Below are 22,546 nucleotides of genomic sequence, written 5' to 3'. Positions count from 1 at the left end.
AACTCACTCATATAAGGAAGTCCTTCCCTCATTAAAATCTATACATGTAAGGTCAGAACTTCATTATTTTAAAAATTATTTACTTTTCCTTAGTATTACATTAATATATGTAAATTACAGAAGAAATAAAAAATATAGAAAGCACAAAAAAGAAATCAGACATTTCCTGTAATTTTATCCCCAGCATCAGGGCTTGGCTAGAGTTCAAGTTCAAGAGATGAGGTTCTCTATCAACTTCAAACCTAGATTTATCAACAAACAGTAATTTAAAATTCTATTTTTATATTAACACAACCAAGAATAGATTATGGAGTAGAATGCAAAATTACCTTTGCAATAATAAACAAGAGATCAAAGACATTTCATGTCTCGGTGCATGTTCCCATGGGGCTCTTATGAATTGAGGTTCTTTAGGGAAATGCTTGAGATTGCTCTCTAGGAAATGTGCTCTCTGAAGGCCTGGTGATACCTTATAGGGCAGAAAATGCAACATCTGAAAAACATTTTCTTCACAATGCATAGAATATTCTGAATGGAATTTCAGAGTCTCAAGGGACTTTAGGAGACCATTTAATTGAAGCCCCATTTTACAGATGAGTAGGTCAAGGCCAGAACTGTTAAGTGACCTACCCCAAGTCACCCAGAGGCGGTGGTGGCAGAGCTTTGCCCTCCCAGCTTCTGTCTCTTGCCCATCTGGCTGCATCCCACTGCCTCTTTCACTGCTCTTCCTTCCTACGTGGCCAGTCTCTCTAATCAGAAATGGATGCCTAATGCTAAATTACTACCAGGTGGAAGTGAGCTATGATATTCCCACCCCTGAGCTGTACTATGTATTTCCAATTGTACTGGTAGATCTACCGTATGTGAATTTATAGCCATGCCTTAAATAGGGCAAAAATATACTTCTTAGCAATGACTTCCTACTGTTCCAGGAGCCCTGGGGTGTGGCTGTGCTGGGTTGGGGGTGGTCTTCGAGTAAGTCTGGCAGGGAGATACACCTTCCCTGGGAAGGTAGAAACACTCTGAGGGCTCCCACTGCATGTACACCCATAACACCCCAAGGAAATCAACCTGCTTCCCCCACAGTTTCCATTTGCCATGGGGAGGGGCTCCCTTTAACTAGAGGGCCCAGAGTCACAACACAAATATGAATTCAGTAGGTTTGCTCAGGCCTCCTTCTAAGGAACTCCTGTTTCCCCACCGTTGTCACTTGGCTTTGCAGTCTCTGGACATCCATACATGGAAACCAGACAAGCTCCAGGTACCCCTGGGCTCCCCCTCATCGCACTGGTTTTCATGTACCTCATGTCTGCCTTGTCCAAGTCTGGCTGCTCCCTGAGCCCACCGCACCCTCTGTCTCTCATGAGCTTCGCATAAGGCGCTGGGCCTTCAATAAAGCTTTGTGAAATTGAGCAAAGACTTAAAAATTCTCTGCAATTGCCCACAGGGTGAAATTTGAGGTTAAAGATAAAGGCCCACATTCCCTAACAAATTCCCTCCGGCGCTGATGAGCAGCAGGGCCACAGGCAACTTACATGGACCCCCTAAGCCTCATCTGTAAAATGGGCCAGTTGAACTTTGGTCTGTGAAGTCCCTCTTCTCACATTTACTGTTACTTGGACTCTGTCTGACCTAGAAGGGCCCTGATTCCTCCTATTATCATTATTCCTGGGGAAATCTGTTGTCGGCTGGTGAGGGGAACCACCCTCCCCATAATCTTCCCCTCTATCTTGAAATGTGTGATATGCTTGTTCTTTTAGTTAACAGATAATTATTGGTTTCAGCCCTGCACCCTGGGTTGAGAGTTGCAGACACAACAATCAGTGAGGTAGCGACCCAGCCCTCCAGGAGCTCCGGGGCTATTTGAGGAGATGAACAGCTACCACCAGGACAGTAACAGCACTGACCCTCATTAGCAGCTTCCATGCCAGACACTGTGGTAACTGCTTTGTATTTATTCACTCTTCTTCCTACAATAACCTGTGAGGTAACAACTATGCCTATCCTTATTTTACAGATGAAGAATTTGAGGCACGAAAAGATCAAATATGCTGCACATAACTGGCAGAGCTGGAATTTGAACCCAGAGAGTCTGATTCCAGTACCCAGGCTCCTACCCATGGTACACATTAAACAAAGTCATTACCATACCACAAATAGGGGCCCTGACAGACTTCTGTGACCAGGAGGACAGATTACAAAATAATTACTAAAATAATCTACCACACAGTTTACTATAAAGATGAAAAGAATCAATGTGTAAATATAAAACTCTTAGAAGAACGTATGGCACATAAGTATGTAATGAATCTCAGGTGTTACCATTATTGCTGCTGTTTTCACTTCCTCCCATAGATCAAGAGCTCCTTTAGGGCTGGGTTAGCATTTTACTGTAATCTCCACACTTGTCAGTCTAGGGCCTACCGCAAAGCCAAAACCAGTAATTGTCTGTTAAGTGAAAGAACATAAGATGACAGATGCTCAAATCTATATGAGGATTTGCAATGTGCCAGCCTGGTACTGGGTTTTCTACATACGCTACTTTGCCAATTCCTGAGGGCTGTAAGGTTGTACCCATTTTCCAGATAAGGCATGTAATTTCTCCAGGCTGAACTTGCCCCAAGCCCTCATTTGCCCATTTCTGAAAATAACTTTTGCTTTTTTTTGACAATAAGTAGGAGACAGGAGCAAAGACAAACCTCCCAGTGTTGGCTGATGCTTGGCTTGGGTACAATATCAGGAGCTGTCTCTAGGACAGAGAATGTATTTTTTAAACCTCTTTAACTTGAACTTTACCACTCTTATTTCTCCAGCTTCAAACACTTGAGAAGCACTGGGAAACCATTTTTTTAAATTATTTTTTTAAATTAATCAAAATACACTTCAATACAAATTCTAAAAAGTTAATCAGGGAATGTCTGCTCATGGTAGGAAATTAGAAAACACAGATACACAAAAAAGGAGAAAATAAAATCCACTCTAATCCTATACCTGAAATAACTACTGTTTACATTTTGACGTTCCTACATGTCTTTCTAGACGTTTTCTATGCATATGAAATAGGATGAAGATTATGGATGCTGGAGCATTGCCAATACACTCCCACCACCCCTCCACCACCCCCACCCCTGCCACTGCACTACAAAGAACGTTGATTGGTCCATGTCAGATTCTCCTCTCCTCCTCTTTGGAGGAGGGCCCACCATTTGCAACACAGATTATCTCGCTTTTGTGAGAGAATAGGAGGTGGGAGAGGCCTGTGAGGCAGAAGGGGTGGAGGCTGCAGGATTTTTAAGTGAGATTTTGGAGAGCAATGCAGAAGCAGCTATGGCATATGAATGGGGGAGGAATTAAGGGAATTTAAAAAATATTACTGGGCATGATAGAATAGACTTCATGTACATGTAAAAGATGAGCACGGGAGTATAAGTATTTTAAAGTTACTTTTGTTAAGTTACTTTTGTTAACATAATATCTCAGGCTGAGCCATCTGTCATGATTATATACATAGAATACACATACATGTATGTATGCAGTCATATACATATATAAGGTTTTTAATAAAATGCAATTATATATAGTATTTTGGAACAGTTTTTATAAAACAATATTGTAAACAAATGTTTCTGCTGATAAATACATGTGTTTATAGGGAATGTGTTTATAGGGTTATATAGAATTCTGCTATATGGAGTTCTCAGCCTATATTTAACAGTCCATTATTTTAGGTGGTTTCCTAGTATTCTATTATAGAAACAAAGTTGAAATCAGTATTCTTGTGATTAAAACTTTGCATATAACTGGATCTGGCCCTACGTTAAAACCTTACAAGTAGAATTACTGGGTTGGACGACATACACATATTTAAGATCTCAGATACTTACGGCAAATTATAACTCAGCAGCAAAGGTCACAGGTATTGGGAAGAAATTAAGGCCATTTCTTCTCCATACCTCAACACTCGGGCCCCCTAGGCTTGGGCTTGACCGTGCCCCCCAGAAAGAGCAAGCATCTGCGATCCTTTGAATGTTATTTGCAGAAGAGCACACCAGTCCCACATACCTAGGATGGTCCACACAGTGGCTACGTATCCCTGTGATTTCAGCTTCTCTTTGAAACACCTCAGAAACAAACTTGAAAGAAATTACGGTCCTGCTGAGAACCCCAAGTATCTTCTTTCTGGGGAATACTCCAATACAGCTCAGTCCTATTGCCTGGTTGGTCCTAGAGCACATTCTGAAGCCCTAAGGATTCATGAAAACTAAAAACATTTTTTTATGAGACAATTATTGAAATCAAAAGCCATATATCAAGAGAAAATATTAGGATTTGTATCCAGAATTCCTACAAATGATTAACAAAAAGACAACCCAATTAAAAAAAGTGGTTGCCAATCAGGGACATGGTGAAGATTCAATGATAGGAGGAAGATTCTGGAAGTGATTAAATGTTCTATGTTTTGATTGGATTAGTTGTTACAAGGGTAACACATTTGTCAAAGTGCATCCAATTGCACAGTAAAGACCTGTACATTTCATCATATATGAATTTTGTCTGAATAAAACAAAATGGATTGGGCAACATAGCTAGCTTGATGGGGATGGTCAGGGAAGGTCTCTCTGAAGAGGTGACATTTTTGGAGACCTGAGGGAGAAGGGCTTGGCCATGTGAGGGTCATATAAAAAAGTTCTGAGATGGGAAAGAGCTCATAGTATTTGAGAAAGAGAAAGGTGGACTGCTATGGGCTAAACTGTGTCTACCACCCTCACAAAATTCCTATGTTGAAGTCCTAACCCCCTGTACTTTAGAATGCAACTGTATTTGGAGATAGGGTCTTTGTGAAGGAAATTAAGTTAAAATGAGGTCATTAGCATGGACCCTAATTCAACATGACTGGTGTCCTTGTAAGAGGAAATTTGGACAAGGGATATAAGGAGGGAAGAAAATGTGAAGACAGGGAGAAGATGGCCATCTATAAGCCAAGCAAAGAGGCCTGGGACAGATCCTTCCCTTACGGTCCTTGGCAGGAGCCAACCCTGCCAATGCCTTGATCTTAGATTTCTAGCCTCCAAAACTGTGAGAAAATAAATTTCAGTGGTTTTAAGACACCAGGACTGTAGTGCTTTGCTAGGGCAGCCTGACTAATACATGACCTGGGTAGGTGAGGCCCCAGCTGTCAGGAGATGGGGCTGGAGAGGCAGGCTGAAGCCAGATCACGTCGGGTCTCCAAGGCCATTGTAAGAAGGCTGGACTGTTTTCAAAGGGCAGTGGGAAACTCAGGAAGAATTTTAAGCAGGGGAGAGACGTGATTGAAATTTATGGGAGGTCAGTAGGAGCTCTTGGAGCAATTGGGACAAGAAGAGATGGCAGGGGTGTGGATTACGGTGGTCATAAACAATGACCATGTGGACGAGTTCAAGATATATTTTGGAAAAGCCTGGAGATCGCTAATTATCAGGGAAATGCAAATTAAAACCACAATGAGATATCACCTCACACCAGTTAGGATGGCCACATAGAAAAGACTAGGAAAAACAAATGCTGGTAAGGATGCAGAGAAAGGGGAACCCTCCTACACTGCTGGTGGGAATGTAAACTAGTTCAACCATTGTGGAAAGCAGTATGCAGGTTCCTCAAAAAACTCAAAACAGAAATACCATTTGACCTAGGAATTCCACTCCTAGGAATTTACCCTAAGAATGCAGGATCCCAGTTTCAAAAAGACATATGCACCCCTATGTTTATCACAGCACTATTTACACAGCCAAGATGTGGAAGCAACCTAAGTGTCCATCGATAGATGAATGGATAAAGAAGATGTGGTACATATGCACAATGGAATATGATTCAGCCATAAGAAGAAAACAATTCCTACCATTTGCAACTACATGAATGGAGCTAGAGGGTATTATGCTCAGTGAAATAAGCCAGGTGGAGAAAGACAAGTACCAGATGATTTCACTCATCTATGGAGTATGAGAACAGAGCAAAAACTGAAGGAACAAAACAGCAGCAGACCCACAGAACCCAAGAATGGATTAACAATTGCCAAAGGAAAAGGGACTGGGGAGGGGGTGGGTGGGGAGGGGGTGGGTGGGAAGGGAGGGATAAAGGAAATAAGGGGCATTATGATTAGCACACATAACTTATGAGGGGGCACGGGGAAGGAAGTATAGCACAGAGAAGACAAGTAGTGACTCGATAGCATCTTTCTAGGCTGATTGACAGTGACTGTAGTGGGATATGTGGTGGGGACTTGATAATGGGGGTAATCTAGTAACCACAATGTTGCTCATGTAACTGCACATTAATGACAAAAAAAAAAAAAGAAAAAAAAAAGAAAAGAGCCTGAAGAATTTCTGCTCCAAAGCCTTTAACAGTAAAAGACATTTCCAAGTATCTAAAATGAATTAGATAGTCTTATCTGGAATGGAGTTGAAGAAGAGGAATGAAGGGTTCTTGAGGCCTTTTATTCCAGACTTTCTTGAATTATAAGCCCCAGGGATAGATGTCTTTACAAGGCAATACTTGACAGGACGTACAAGTGTGTACAGCATGACTTTGCCTTACACAGGCACTCTGATTCGTGGAGCACACGAATTTGAAGGCTCTCTCCAAAATTTGCCTCAAGGCCCTGATTTTCAGCTCAGTGCCACTCACAGCTTAATCCAGCAAGAACAGAGTCTGAACTAATTCTGCAAGTTCACAGCAAGGGCCCAAATAGTAAGTGGGAGTTCAGCAAGATACATTCCTGACCATCTGGCTGGGATGAAGTGATCTGGCTCCATGTCCATTTTTTTTCTCCAACAAAGAGGGTCCTTTGGGCAATGAAACTGCAGCTTCTCTCCGTTTAACGCCTCCTCTGGCTCTAGCAGCCCCACTGCAAGTGCTGCCTGCCATTGAGGAAGCAGAGACATATTTCACAGCTGCTTCTGGAAACCAAACTTCAGGGAGTTTTCACTTCCCCTGGAGGGGAGAAGAGCAATCAGAGCCCACAGCTAACTCCAGAGCTTACATCTCAAAAGCTGCTCTGATAACAGTGGGAGATGGTAACTCCCAGAACAGAGTGGGAGTTTCCAAATAATGGTTTGATGACTTCTTTTCTGTAACAGGTGTGCAAATGGGATTTTTAAAAAAATCTCAGCAAAATTTCACATTTCACTGAAAAGTGCAACCTCTTAATCATGTGGTCGGGTCCCCTGGCAACAAGCCCCCAGCCTTAGCTGCTCTCCAAGCCACCTCACTAACATAATGAAAGACAAAGTTCTCATCACTTAGGAAATTCCAAGGGTTTTAGGAGCTAGGTGCCAGGAATGGTGGACAAGCACCAAATGTGTATTTTTTATAAATCACAATATGACAGCATGTAACAAAATTCATAGCAATCCTGAGATGTCTAAAGTGCTAGAATGGGGAAAAAAACAGGAGATATCTGCTCTCCCTCATGGGAGCTTTTCGCTATAGTTATTTAAAACTGCTTATGTTCACGATATGTTTTCTTTCTGTGCTTTACCTGCATTAACTCATTTAATACTTACAACAACCCTGTAAGGCCAGTACCATCTGTATCCCCATTTTACAGATGAAGACACTAATGCCCTGATAGGTGAAGTAAAGGGCCCAAATCTATGCTGTTGGTAAGTAGCCAAGCTGGAATTTGACCACAGCTCAGCTCCAGGGGCTGTGAGCATAATAACCACTATGCAGCACAGCTTGTGAGCACTGAGAACCATATATGAGCACAATTAATCAACATTACCGTTTAAAAAGGAATTGGCCTGAAAGTAAACATGGAAGAACAGTTCTCTCATGGGAAGCTATTTTGCTTTGCACTTGGGAGGTGAGTCAGCCCCGGCTTTATCTCCCTGCTGAGCTGGCTGAGAGGATCAATCCTGAGAGTGATGATTTCATATCCAAACAGGCCCTCTCCTCTGCCCCCTCAAATCTGCTCTTCCTCCTTTGAGCTCTTGAAGAAGCCAGACAGACTCACAAAATCCCTCTTTCTCACTCCATATGCCTCTAAAACATAGGCTCTTACTGCAGCCAGGCCTTCCCAAGCCCACGGGGTGGTTGCTGGCTCATCACCACGCTGACTTCCCTTTATGGAGGGCCAAAGACAGATGCTAATACTTGATGGACAAGGGATGTGGACGATTATGATGGTTTTGTTCCTTCAAAAGCCCAACCAGCAATACACCAAAGGAGTGGGTGTGGTGATCAGCTCAGCACCCACCCACTCTTCTCCCTGGGTCTCAGCCCGGGGACCTGGGGTGTCTAGGCCAGCCCCAGGGACCTTGGTAAGGTCTGACTGTTCAGTCTGTCAGTATAAACCCCTCCTCTCCTTCCTCCCCAGGGCTACAGTAATTGCTACAGGGGTGGCTCAGTTAGAGCAAAACTCACAAACCTTGTGTTATGATTGGGGAAAAAAGTTCTCCCTTGTGTTGGTCCATGAAGTATGTGGATGAGAGGCCTGAGGCTGCTGCAGCTGTGTCCTCCCAGAGAGCCCACTGGTGGATGAAGCCGACCAGAGGAGGATACCCTGCCTGATGCAGAGAAACGTGCCTGGAGCCCAGTCTCACTATACCTCATGCTTTCCCTTAGTAACTAAGGCAACTGGAATTGGGTCGGGTTTTCTGTTATTTCAGCCCAAGCATCCGAACTGATAACCACCATTCAGGCTGAACTTTGAACAGCAGCATACATTTTGTCTAGTTTGGAAAAGCCAGTCATATCAGATGTTTATCTGGCTAGGAATATAAATCTGCCTCATATTTTTCAAGTCTCAGCACAGGAGTCACCTCTTCTGATTGACACACTTGTTTGTTCATTTGCTCAACAAATAGAGACGCTGTATTTACTATGCATTCATTCCTATTCCAAGCGCTGAGGTTTCCAGGATGAATAAAACATGATTCCTGTCCTTGAGGAGTTGAATGGGGAAATGACACAAGTAAGCTTACAGATGGCAGACAGGGAGCAAGCCTGTGACTGGGTGAGTCCCAGGTGCTTCTGGACAGACCCACAGACATGCAGCTGAGGAAAGGATTCTGGGGGAGATAATGATGAAACCACATTCTGAAAGCATTGCTGGCATCACTGGTTCTCAACCAGAAGCGGATTTTCCCCTAGGCTGCATGTGGCAAAATCTGGAGACATTTTAGTTGTCAAAACTGAGAAGTACTACTGGTAGCTAGTGGATAGAGGCCAGGATACTGCTAAACATCATACAGCTCACAGCTCAGCACCCCCATACAAAGAACTAACTGCCCAGCCACAGATTTCAGTGGTGCCAAGGCTGAGCAACCTTGACCTGCAGCAGGCAGGTGGGAAGGGATGTTCTGAGCACAGAGATGGACAAGCACATGGCCGGTCTGGGAGGAGCACACACATAGCGCTGCAGCCAGGGGCTGGATTAAGGAGTGGCGAGCATCAGCTATAAGGGCATACCAGGCCAGCCAGAGCAGATGAGCCCTGAGCTGGAAGCTTAGAGTATGAGTCTTACAAAACTGTGGGGAGCTACTGAAGAATTTGAAAGAAGGGTGTGCATTTTAGAAGGAAACTCTGGCAGCTGGTATCTTTAGTCATGGTGAGTAACAGGGACTAGACAGAGCAGCAGCTATGGGACAAAGAGGAACAGACCTTCAGGAGGACTCCCTCCTCCTATCCAAGTTCACTCCCGCAGCATGTTGCATGTGTTTCTACCTATCTCCACCAGTCTGTAAAAGCACCATGGGGAGGTACTAGAGTTAACCCATATTCTTCTTCTCCAGAGAGCCTCACAGAGGTAGTACAGTGCAATCACATGTGGGGCTTAGATGCTAATGCCAGCAGAGAAGGTAAAAATTATGTATAGTAAAACCTTTGAAAATCCCTTAAATTGTCCATTGAGTATGGCATACACTGCCCATGTACACAACCTTACAGTAGTATGTAAAAGGAACATACACTTTCTCATGTACAATATGAGCAGATATATGAAAAAGCTTTTTGCAACATTTAAATTTTCTTTCATCTTTCAGGACCTATATTGCTGAATTTACATATGTTAAATGCATATTTAATGCAATGGTTCCACTGTACTCAATAAATGCTTGTAAGAAACGAGAGGGATAGCAGTTCCCAAAGGGTGTTCTCATTTGCCCATTGGCCTCAGGCTCCACAGGAGTTTCAGGAGCAGGTGGACACCGGTGCACACAGGGTTGGGAAGGCCTCCCTCATGTGGAGTGGGCAATGAGCGGTGCTCATCAGGACTGGAGGACTCATTCCCCCCACTGCTGCGCACACTGCCAGCTGCCGGCCCTCAGCTATAATTGGGAATTGCCCTTGTTTTCCCTGGTCAATTGGTGGGAATCAGAATGCTAATTCTCTTGCTGGGAAGTGTCCTTGGCTAAAGAGAGCAGCCTCACCCCAAGGACAGGCAGTGACTGGTCGATTACAGATTACAAGATCACAGAAGCCCAGATGCTTCGTGCAAATTCGGGACAAGTCTGCAGAGACATGTGGGCTTAGTGCTGGCAGAGGTAAGAGAAACAAATTAAAGGCTGAGATGGGAAATACATGTAAAGACAGTTCTAGCTGGGATTCTTAGAGGGCGCTGGTCGGCAGTGCAGCACAAGAGCACCCCAGGTCAGAGGGCAACAAGCAGGTTGCTTCTGAGGTGAAGGACAAATTCCTCCAATCCAACCATTTGCTGCCCAATGAAACCAAGAATTGGTTGTGCCCTTGTCTGGGACTATCACCCAGTGCCAGGATGTTCCTCTACTTCCCTTGGTCTCTGACTATGGTGCTAAAGCCATGCTGTGCTGGGGGTGGGATGGGGGGTGGGGGCAATGGGTGAGCAGGAGAGATTCCCATTAATAATACAGGATTTACAAATTTACCTAAAAGGTCTCAGACTTGTTATATAAGCTATCACAGGTAGTCAAGGGCTTTCTAGAACATGTATCATTCTGCTGCAAATGGAACCCATCAAAATAACTGTTCTGATTCTCAGGCCTCCTTCCGTTAACCACTGTTCATCTAGGGCAAAGGGAGCTGGCTGCACTGTCAGCTGACAGAGGCCAGCAAATAAATACCCCCTTGCACATAACAGAGCGCATCCTGGCCTTCAGCTGGCAGCGGGGTCTGAGCTCTGAGCCATGCCTCCATCTTCCCCTTTGCTATACTTTCCTCCACTTGTTCTCCCAACTGCTTCCCAAATATTTGCTCTGCCTGGTAATTCTCTCCTCTTGCTTTTACCCAGTGCCTGTGGTGAGGAAGGTGGACTGATGCTCAGCAACCTCTCTCAGCACGCATTCCCGCAGGTCTGAGGCTGACCGGCTAACATATGCTTTGGGCCCTCCCTAGGCGGCGGCTGTGGCTGAGACCTAGGTTCCGTCAGTTAGGTGCACCTGTGTGCAGTGTGGACAGAGGAAATGAGGCAGGGCCCATCTTTCTGCTCCTCTGCAGTTCCAGGCAAGCCTGCTTCCCCACCTTCTGGCTCTGGAACAGAGGCAGCAGCCTCTCCTCTTGGCCAGCCCCTGGGCTTTTATAATCCATTTTTCCTGGAGCATTCCTCCAGGCCTCCGATGATTTTATGAGCATCAAATTCTTTATAGTCATTTTCGGTCTGTTTAAAGTGGCTGGATGTTTTGTATTCTCAGTGGAACCTTGCCTGATATAGTCCTCCTTTTTGTAGGTTTACATATACAATCATCTGGTTCTCACTAACATTTCAAAACATTTCCCTGAAGATCATTTCCCTGCTTCTAGAATGAGAACTGATCATTGAGATCACTACAGCAGAGCTTTCAACATCACCGCTTCTGAGTTGCGTCAATGGATTAATCATCAGTCTCAATGTTTTTGAAACCTCTGGCCACATTTGAGAGTCCCTCCAGCGTGTGGAACCTTGGACAAGGTGCTGGAGGGAAAGCTAAGAGGAAGAGCCTATAAAGGTCTCTACTTCTGAGAAGACTGCATTCATTTTCCAATTTATAATTCAAACAACCCATGTCAGAGGCTCCCTCATAATTAAGGCACAGAGCTGACCCCATTCCTGTTGTAGACTTTTAAACTCCAAACACAAATCAAGGTTGGAAGAGGTGCATTTTTATTTCTGAGGAATGATTTGATTCTTACTTGCCCTTTGGAAGCAAAGGCTGACTCATCATCCACATACTGGGGTTAATAATTTGGCTGGTTAAAGAAAAAAATCACTTGGGTCTTTAGTCTGAGAATTCACATTTGGGGCATTTTCTTTTCCCTTTCTCACTGCTTCATTATTTTCTAAGGACTTTCATTTGGAAAATAACATTTAAAAAATACTTTGAGATAGAGGCATTTTTGCTTTTAAATATTAGGCTGACATTATGTTTTCTACCTGCTTTATGCACTGGGAGGAATTAATTTCAATGCCAAAGTTAGTTTAATGATATGGTCTGGCCTTTTACAAGTAACCAGTTTTGGACATCTTTCTAAAATCATGCATTCTTCTAAAGGGGATGCTGCCTCTTAGAGAATTACTACCCAAGTAAGCCATAGTTACTGCCAGGAGTGTGTTGCAGCCCTTAGCTGTTAGGATGACCAAGAGGTTGAGAACTGTTGCTGCAAAACACAGTGATTCCCAAACCCCTTGGAGCTCAGGGTCTCTCTTCTGCAGGCCCGAACACCTACTGCTCCACAGAAAAAATCTGAAATAATCCAGGCTGCTCTCAGTTCTGGTACTAGGATTTCCCTGTGGAGTGTGTGATTGTTTGCTTATTTATTTATTCCTTTATTCTTACATGCAAGTTTTTCTGTTGGGACTCTAAGGCATTTTTGAAAAATTCACAATTAAATCAGTCTCCCAGTGCTTTGTTTCTACCATGTCAAGGAGCAGGTCCCCCTGGTGTGTCTTTAATCTGGCAAAAATGACTGGAAATTTTGGCCTGGCTCCAAGATCCCCAGACCCAGTAGGAAGAATGAGATGTTTCCAATTGAATGACCTGTTCACTGCTGGGCTAGTGGTTTCTTTTGCCAGGAGTACCTTGGCATTTTTGGAAAATCAAGAGTTCAGAAAATGAATGCATAGGTAAAAATGATGACTCTCTTCTTATTCTACTTTATCTTTTGGTCCATTTTTTTGCTTGTGTGAGTTATCCATGTAAGAATTCTTGTGAGGCCTGTTATCTAGCCTCTTCAAGAGATCAGAAATACAGAACATGTTATGTGAAGACAGATATAACATGTAGTGGGTGTACATAGAAGCCGTATTGCATGGTGGTTAAGGGGATAGGCTCTGGAGTTGGGTAGGCAAATTATGTAACTGCTCTGTGTCTTGGTTTCCTTATTTATACAATGGGCATAATGCGAGCACCCATCTGACTGGTGACTGTGCAAATTCACTTAAATACATAAAAAGACTAGAATAGGGCCTGGTCTATGTGCACAGTCAGTAATGATAGCTGCTTTTCATATGATTAGAATAAAAGGCACAGGAGAAGATAAAGTACAGGAGGTAATTTCATTCTTACAGCCAACCGTCTGAGTTCTTAAAATTATTCCCTAGATTGTCATTTTCTCTTAAGAAAACCTCTATTTGCTTATGCTTTTGAGATCACATGTGCTTCTGAAAGAAATGTATTTATTTTTAAAACTTAGAATGCAGTGGGCTTCCCCTAAAGTAATCTGCAAGTGGAATATTTATACACGTTTGTGAGGGGCAAACAACTTCCTTTCAAAATTCTCTCTCTCCTTCTATTGTTCTAGGGAATTTATTAACACAACATTCCAAAAGTATGGAGAGTTTAGCGAGTCACGGCACAGTGGTTAAAAAAGATCTGCAATGTTCTCTTTTCAAGACTAATAGGGAAGCCTCTGGCCTGTTTCCTCAAACTACAAAAATATCTGTGCCTAGAATCTCACAAGAAACCTCTTAATATCAATCATGAAATAAATTAAGAATCCTATCATACCTCAGGTGTGCCTGAGCAGAAGAAAAAGTTCCTCAGCTACAAGCGTCCCAGAAAACTAGTCACTGTGGGGAGGGAGAGATGACACGGAAAGCTCAAGGACTTATTTTTAACCACAGGCTGATTATCAAATTGTTGACTGAGTTTGGTTTAAGAAATTTTTTTATGAGGAGAAAAATTAATGTTGAATAATTTCATCTGGAGGGAAAAAAAGATTTGCCCAAAGCATCTGGAATTTTATAAAACTAAAACTATCCAGTTGTTTTACATGAAAAAGGATAAAAGGAAATAAGAGATAAGGGTATTACCACCACCACAAGCATCAAGTTTAAATGTAAGGAAGGTAATTACAAATTCAAATTAGGTAGAGTATCTTTGTTTTTAATTGGACTATTAAAAAAATCCCATTTTAAGCTTTTGTGGCAAACAATGACCAATCCTGAGGGGGGAAAAAAAATCTTCTTGCCTTCAAATTAGTGTGGTATATTTAAGAAATTCAATGTCATTTTCAAATCACAGCCTCAAAAATTCTAACAAGACTTTATCCAGACGTATTGGAATCATAACTCTTATCACAGGACATTCTTTATTTGTGATTGGAGAAATATTTTAGGAGAATGGGAAAAAAACGTTTTTTGTAAAACCTAAGAGCATATTCAAGACCATTTGACCTTCAGGGGCAGGGTAATGTTATGGACCATCTCAGCACAATACGTTCATGTGAGCTAATGGGAGCAACCACGTGCGACAGTACGGAAGACAGCTTGATTGGAAACACCAAACTGTAACTCATCTGGTGAGGTTCGATGGGAATAGAAAATTTTTTTTCAGTCTGGAGACATCACTGCCCATAAGCATGTGTTTCATTACATGAAATCAACAAATCACTCTGTTGGACATCTCATTGTTTCCATGGCATACTGAGGAGTTACGAAATCAGGAAAAGATACAACTTCTCAACATTGCTATGGGTTAAAAGAAGCCTGTGGGCAAATGAATTCTAACCCTCAGCCCTGGTTCCCCCCGAGTTTCTAAGGACAGAAGAAAAAAAAATTAAGGATATTTAGAATCACAGCTGGCCTTGAGGTCAATAATGGACTACTCATAAAATGGCTGAATTTAGAAATGGAGATCCTTTTAGCAATAATTTGTTAATCTGACACATTCCCAGTAGTTTTACTTTGCAAAACAGGTCATAAGAATAATAAAATAGACATTTTAGAGCATTTATGAATTCTACAAATAAATGGTAAAGTGAAACATTGTGGAATGGTCTATCCCCTTTGCTTTCAGTAGAAAGTAAAACTCATATTTACTTTGGCCCACCAGAGACTTACATCGTATCCACTGTTACGGATGCCACGCCGCGGTCGCTCTCGAGTCACCAGCAGGTCCATCTCTGTTTCTCCTGGACTTGGGCTGTTCAGAGACTGCCGGCTTCGGTAGACAGAGTTCTTCATCTGTTGCCTGAAGAAAATTCAACAACTGTTATGATGCAGCAAATGCCCTGACAGATGGAATTCTCCACTGATCCAAACTACAGGCAACCAATGAAGGGTTTGGATCTGCCTCACAAATCTCAGAATTGATGTATTTGTTCTTCAGCCATCAGGGGCCCATAGCAATAGTGTAATAAATATTTTTTTTCCAGATGCTGTAACCCAATTGGCTGAATTGTAAATACTCTTTCATATGGAAACAAGGTAACTGTAATCACTTGCAACATTACAACCTCATCTAAAATTCTGCTGATGACAAGGCCACCGACTCTCCCTTGACCCTCGGGACAGCTGTCACTGGAAGAACAAACTTGTTTCTGTTGATTTTGTTGACTCAGCAGCCTCCTGTTCTTTTACTTCCAATTTCACATTCAGCCTTCCAAGATGTGTTAATAAAGCCCTGTGGCTAATGGGCTGCTTAATATTGTGACTGTTGATAGATTTTCTTTTCTACTTTCACCACAGAGGATTCCCTTCTGGGCTAAAGAGCCATAAGCTGAGAGGCAATTTGGGGCTCATCCATCCATCCATCCATCCATCCATCCATCCATCCATCCATCCATCATTTCCTGGCCTACTATGGGTCCAGCACTGTGGAAGATGCCAAGGATCCACAGCGAAGGGGACTGACATGGCCCTGCTCTCCTGAAGCTTACATTCTAGTGAGACAGACACACTGATTCACATGGTGATTTCAGAGAGTGGTAAGCGCTATTAAGAAAAACAAGACATGACAGAGGGTGACTAGGATGGGGGATGATTAGACAGGATGGCTGGGGAAGGCCTCTCTGGAGAGGTGACAGTTCCACGAAGATCTAAATAGAGCCAGCCACACACCAATTTGGGCAAGAGCATTTCAGGCCCAGGAAGCAGCATGCTGAGAGGCTCCACTTAGCTCCTTCAGGAAATGAGCTCTTCTTTTTCCACCAGAGGCAGCTTTTAGAGTGGGGAGTAAAGTTCAGTGGGACAGAGTGACAAAGGTGGCTATTTCCCCTCATCCAACAGCAGGTTGCTCTCTGTAAATAACTTGCATTTCAGAGCATCTATCTTCAGAGAACTCTCCAACACTTCCTATTTTATGTCTTGGTTCTCAGATTCTGTCTGTTCATGGGTTGAAGGTGAAGAGGTTGCATTCATTCCCAGTGACTATGTGGGAAGCCAGAAACCTGGCAGGCATACATACCTTTTCTTGATCATACACCCAGTTAGTCACAGCATGACAGTCACATGCTGTTAGTCTAGAACAGATTTTAGAACCCCCAAGCAAAATACTGACCTTGCAGTTAGCCTAGAGATTATAATAAAAACAGATTCTTTTAGACCTAACCCCTCACTTTGAGGAGCTTACACCTGTTTAGAGAGCATCTGTGCCTCTGTTAGCCTGATACCATGATAGCCTTCTTTGGTAAGAGCACTGTGATGTTCTTTAGGGGCTACCCTTCCTCCAGGAGTTAGGCGTGACCCAGGCTGGATGATCACAGCATCATATCCTCATGGCCATGATGACTGGGTTTGTGGGGGGCACATAAGTTGGTCCAGTGACACTGAGTCTCAGAGCATTTGCAACAGCAACGAGGAAAGAGGTATTCTTCTGCCACTGAGGTTTCCAAGGAGGTAGATATAATCCTGAATGCTGGCAGCCAATTTGCCCCTATGAGGTTAAGAGCCTGACTGAAAAGGAGCCAGTTAAGAGTGAAGAGAGAACAAAATTAATATGGGAGACACTGTATGGCCCCTTGGATCCAGTCGTGCCTGAAGCCTTGACCTTTCAATAATGCTCGATGATAAATTCCTTTTTTATTTAACCATATAATTCTGGATTTCTATCAATCAGTTGCAAGCAGAAGAATCCTGACAGGAGCTCACACTTAATATTTAAGCTGCGCCCTTCAGTTATCTCAATTAGAGGCTTCCTTTAGGAATGGAGCACAACCTTGTGAAACAGAATCTGTTCTGAGTGATTCACCCTTCAGGGCAGCCCCAAAGAATTCTCATCCTTGACCTAATTACAAGTCATTTTTTGAGAAAGCAGACTTTGTAACTGTCCTGAGATTTCCAATTAGCCCAGTTAGAAAAGATTTACTAATAAGGATGGCGGGTAAGTAAATACTAGGATTAGCAATAGACATTTAAGTAGGTTTTTTTGACAGTATTAGAAATACAATAGTGAGATTATGTAAGCCCTTTAGAGAGCTATGAACCATGAACGTGGGTGAGGACTCAGACGCTGGAGTACACTCCAGTCTCCTTTTCCAATGTTCAATCAAAGACAATGTTCCATTATGATGCACATAAAAGGCTGATATTTAACGTGAATCTCAACTGACCAAACCACTAATGTGCTGCTAGTGTGTGAGCAACTGCTTAGAAATGCATGAAGCTCTCAGATAGAGGTATTATTTTAATCAATTAGGTACATTATGTATATTCATTTCTTGTTGGTACTTTGCTCTATTTTTTTAAATATTAATTTTGCAACTTGCAAACTTGAGAAATAAGTTTTTTTACCTTTGAAAATATTGCTAGGTGGATAATAATAAATTTTATTTGGATTCTCAGGGGCTTTTTACTACTCTAATTTAAGAAAGTAGTTCCCAAACTGTGTTCCATGGAATCCTAGGGTTCCATAAAGATGGAATGGAACCACTGAGTGGGTTGGGGGGAGGTGAGGTGGGAGGCCCAGTTTCCATCAGAGCAACTCTGTCTTTATATATTTTTACCTGGGTTGAGTTCCCTTAGAAGCATTGTCCATGATGACTGGAATGTCACTGGTTTACTTGGAAGAGGTTCCAGGAAGCACAAGCCAGGAAGTGTAAAAATGAGAGGGAAAGGAAGCAGCCCTCTAAAGAGTATGATATAGGACAGATTCATGTATCAGGCTACTGGGACTCAAACTCACTGGAGAAGTATGGGAGACAGTTGTTTCAAAATATAGATTTTATTTTATTCAGGCACAGCAAAACCAATAGATCAGGAAACAACTTCTCTTGAAAGACAGCTTATTATACTCACAGATCCCAAAAGGAAGGGGCATGCCACACCGTGGGGGGACATACAGGGGGAGCACCAGGGTCAGTCACAGGCCAGTGCGAGTGAGGGAAAAATGTGGCCAAGAGCTTTACTGTGGTTTCCACCGGAAGGACCAGGCAAGGCAGGGTAAACAGGCTTAGGATGGGTCATTTGAATCACTTGAGCAGCCTGTGTGGGGGGCATAGGGCTCTCCTTAGTTGTTTGGTACCTGCCCTCCGGAGGTCAGGGCAGGGGAATCAGGGAGCCCAGTGGATGATAGCCTGATGTAAAGGAAGTGATTGGGCCCCAGACTGGCTTTGGTTTGTATATGAAAGGTGCCCTTGCAGGTGAGCTCTTTATTTTCTGTAGGAATTGGCTAGATAGCCTAGGAGGGGCAGGTCCTCTGGGGTCAGCAAGGCCCCAGATGTCAAATTATCAAATACAGAAACTAGAAAATGTGGTTATTACAGCAGAGTGTAGCACACACCTCAGAGTTCTCTGCCAGGGATATTTATATCAGTTTCCAGAGCTCATTAACTGCCTGACGCTTTGGTTGGGTTGCTGAGAAAAAGCCCTTAAGTTGGGAGTCACAGACGCTCGTGGTAAGTAGGATGCTGCTGCTCTGTACACGAGCAGTGGGAGCCAAGAGAACAGACAGGGGCCTCTGACAGCATCTGCCTCAGTTATGTTACATACTTTGTGTCTCCAGTTAAGGGTTTATAATGTAAAAATGGGGGTGTTCTTCAGATTTTAAAGAAAAGGTTGTGAACACACTTTTAAACATATAGGGATGTGTCAACATTTGGAATCTAAACTTTGTCTTTGATGTGACTTAATTTAGGTGTCAGGGTAAAACTCTGGTTCTTGATGCTACCTCTGGACTAGAGAATGATTTCCTTGCTTGTACCTTGCAGGGGCTAGACGCCAGCCAGCAGAACGTCCAGGGAGTGGAACTGTGAGCAGCAGTTACCAACTAACTCTAACCTGTGACAACAGACAACACACAGTAGGCAGCCTCCAGGGTCAACACCAGAGTGTGGCAAGGATAACACCGGGAGTCACTGAGTCTCTGTCACTCTCTTTTCCTCTGTTAATCCTTCCCTCTCCATCTCTTGCTGAGGTCATTTCCACTTCGACCCCCACCTCATCCAATTTGTGGTCACCTGCATTCTTTCCTTAACAGGTCAAAAAAACTTTTAACATTATTTTTGGTGCTTTAGAATCATTCAATCATTTTTTTCAATAGACACTTACTAAGAATTGACTACACACTCTGAGCACCAGCTGGCTACCAGAGGGCCTTAAGGGTCTGGGCTGGACTTTCGCTGTGCAGTAGAGATGCATTTCTGCAGAAAAAAGTTTGCTCATTCTCCTTATAAAAAGCCTCAGTAGAAATTTTTATTTATTTCTCAAAATAACTTCCGAGCTCAGATCCTTTTATTTGCATATGATATTCGATTCATTTTCTAAGGGTCAGCAGGAAACTTGGGAGAAACAATTCCCTGCCCCAGTCTATTAAAGACTGCTGAAGCAGAATGTCCCAAAGTGGAAAGGAGCCACCAGGCTCCCTGCAAAAGCCATACTTTTTCTTCTCTTTTCTCTCCAGTTATCAACACAGTGACATATGTATGATAATCCCTTTCACAGTGTGATTTTTTAATTTTAGATCAATAGCTTTCCATGCCCACCAAGCCTAATTATTAACACTAGCTTAGAATTCCCTCTTCTCTTTATTGAAAACAAATTACGTCAATTCCATTTATAAAACTTAGTCACACCTCCCAGCTTGATTGTGTGGCTTCCATCCAAGCCTGTCACATAGTCATATTTGCTTTTAATAAATACCCACTCAGGCCAGGACTGTCCTGTCTCTCACAGTCTGTGTAGGGTGTGCCTGCTAAGGCAGAGAGCTGGCATGCTCAAAGTCAAGGGGCTGTCACCAAGGACAATGCACATTTGAAAGAGATGGTCTCAAATCAGGAACATGCTTCTGAGGAAGGGCTCATGGTGGGGAGGAAAAGGAGAAAGGGAATTATGTTTTGCTTTGCTAGCTTCTACCCATTCACCCAGTAGGTGAGGTCACGCTGGGCTTAGTTAGCAACTCTTGGAATGATGCCAATTCAAACCACTGGGCCTGATGCTTCCGCACTAGGCCAGGCCCCCTTTCATACTCACTTGTGAGTAACCGCCCCACCTTTGGGGTGGTTTTCTCTTTTCCATCAGACCCTAAATGCCACAAAAGCAGTGACTGGACTGTCTTGTCCACCATAAAGTGTTGAATAAGTTGACTGAATGAATGAATGAGAAAGAACACGTATGACTTTGATAGCCTCCAGCATCTTGCCTAGTGCCTAACACATAGTAAGTGACAATAAATGTAGAATAAATGAACAAATCTATGGATTAAAAGGATGAACCCTGCACAGAGCTCTGAGTAGCTGTGTGGTTAAGTACTTACTGAAGCTGAATGAAAAGGTGAGGTGTGAAATTTTCTTTTCTTATGCAAGAGCCACTGAAATAATTGAAAAATACAATGTCCCTTGATTTGGAAGTTGCATAACCAGTTAGGTGATAATTATAACTTCACCCAGCTCTGAAACAGCTATTTGAAAATATCATTAATTTAAAGGACTATTATGGTTGTTTGCCCAAGTATTTTTTTAGTGACTTACACTTTTATTCTCTTCCGGATTCATTATAGAGCACCAGCTTGCATGGATCAGCATGGAACAGATCAGCAGCCTATAATGATCACAATCCTAAGGTAACAGGTCAAGGGACCTGGACTGCATTGCTCAAAGCACCCTTTAACCTCATCCCACAAATGGCACAGAGACCATCAAAGAATTCTTTAGAGACTGCACCTGTTTTTAGACTCGGTGAATGGGGCACAGAGTTCTGGGGCTGGATCCAAAACGTGCTCGATTTCTTTTTGGGCTTTTTCATAAATCTTTTTTCTTTCTGTCTGAGCTTTGTTCATCTCCACTGGGGGAAAGTCGTAATAGCCCTTCCTCTTGGCTTTGAGGCGCAGCTTGTTCCGATAGTGCTCGATGTCTGACTTCTGCTTCAGGGCTTTGTTCACCTGGGGAGAGAGAGATTCTTAGGGCCACACCTGCCCAGGCAGGGCCAGCGGGTGGGACACTTGCATTAGAGGATCACAACTCTTGGAAGAGCTGTCCTAGGCTTCGCCTCGTCCTTTGAGCCACACAGACCCACCTGTGTCCCATTCTAAGACCAGTCCACGCCAGTGGGCCACAGATAATGTGGAGCCTGGCACTCACTTAAGTCACCTGAGACTTCCATCAGGGTCTCCTTCTTCTTTGTCTCTGCCCTAGGCCTGACTCCATGCCTTTAGCTTCGTGGTGCAGGCCTTAATCCTGCCTAAACCCTTCTGGTTCCCCTGTGTGGGAGCCTCTGTCTTGGCAGTCCCACCCTGACTCTAGTGCTAGCCCTGACAAACCCAGTGGCTTCCTGGACCATTTATGGTGGCCAGCTGGATAAGACAGCTGGTTTACGAGTAGGTTGAGTTGGGAAGAACAGGGTAGGCAGGGGAGCAGGTATCTGGCTCCTGAGGTCTTCCCCACTCTATCAACTTGCATTTGAGAGCTTCTTTTTGTCAATTTTTACTTTTCTTGAGAGTCAGGTAATTTTGAAGTTACTAGTGGCAACCAGTTCCTGCTGTATAGGGCAATACCAGTCTGGTCTTACAGAAAGGAATGTGGCCAACATACCTCCTGACCTATCAAAGATACCAAGCAGATGATTATGCTAAATAAATAACAGATGATGGGGAAGTTACACCCATGAATGGAGCTGACTGGTGAAATCTGTCTGAAACTTACTGGATGATATAGAAAACCATTAGTGCTCTTTGTAATCAGACTTAACTATATTAATATAGTCATGACAGTGTTGTTACTATGTTTTACTTAAAATAATTTTTAAAAGAATTTCATATAATTCCTATGAGGAAAATTTACCCAGTGGTAAATTTTATATATCAACCTATATAGCATGAGGCCCAAGGTTCACTAACACAAGATACATCTCAGATGTTTTATTTTTACAGCATTTGAACACAAACTGGGTAATATAATTTTTCTAACT

At 43.0% G+C, this 22,546-nt stretch overlaps 1 protein-coding gene across 5 annotated transcripts in view; it reads right to left on the bottom strand.

Annotated features, from left to right (window-relative positions):
* KIAA1549L (KIAA1549 like) overlaps positions 1–22,546 on the bottom strand; it is a 265,523-nt gene that overhangs the window by 24,393 nt on the left and 218,584 nt on the right. For all 5 annotated transcript variants that reach the window (XM_037019715.2, XM_037019708.2, XM_073216380.1 and 2 more), the window contains 2 exons: positions 21,304–21,521; positions 15,269–15,398 (listed from right to left, as the gene is read on the bottom strand). In XM_037019715.2, coding sequence (XP_036875610.2) covers positions 15,269–15,398; positions 21,304–21,521 — 348 coding nt within the window. The remainder of the gene's footprint in view (positions 1–15,268; positions 15,399–21,303; positions 21,522–22,546) is intronic.

This window comes from Manis javanica, chromosome 11 (assembly GCF_040802235.1).
Source record: "Manis javanica isolate MJ-LG chromosome 11, MJ_LKY, whole genome shotgun sequence".
NCBI classification, from domain to species: Eukaryota; Metazoa; Chordata; class Mammalia; order Pholidota; family Manidae; genus Manis; species Manis javanica.
Note: the sequence above shows the minus strand (reverse complement) of the source record. Positions and strands in the feature narration are given on the sequence as shown.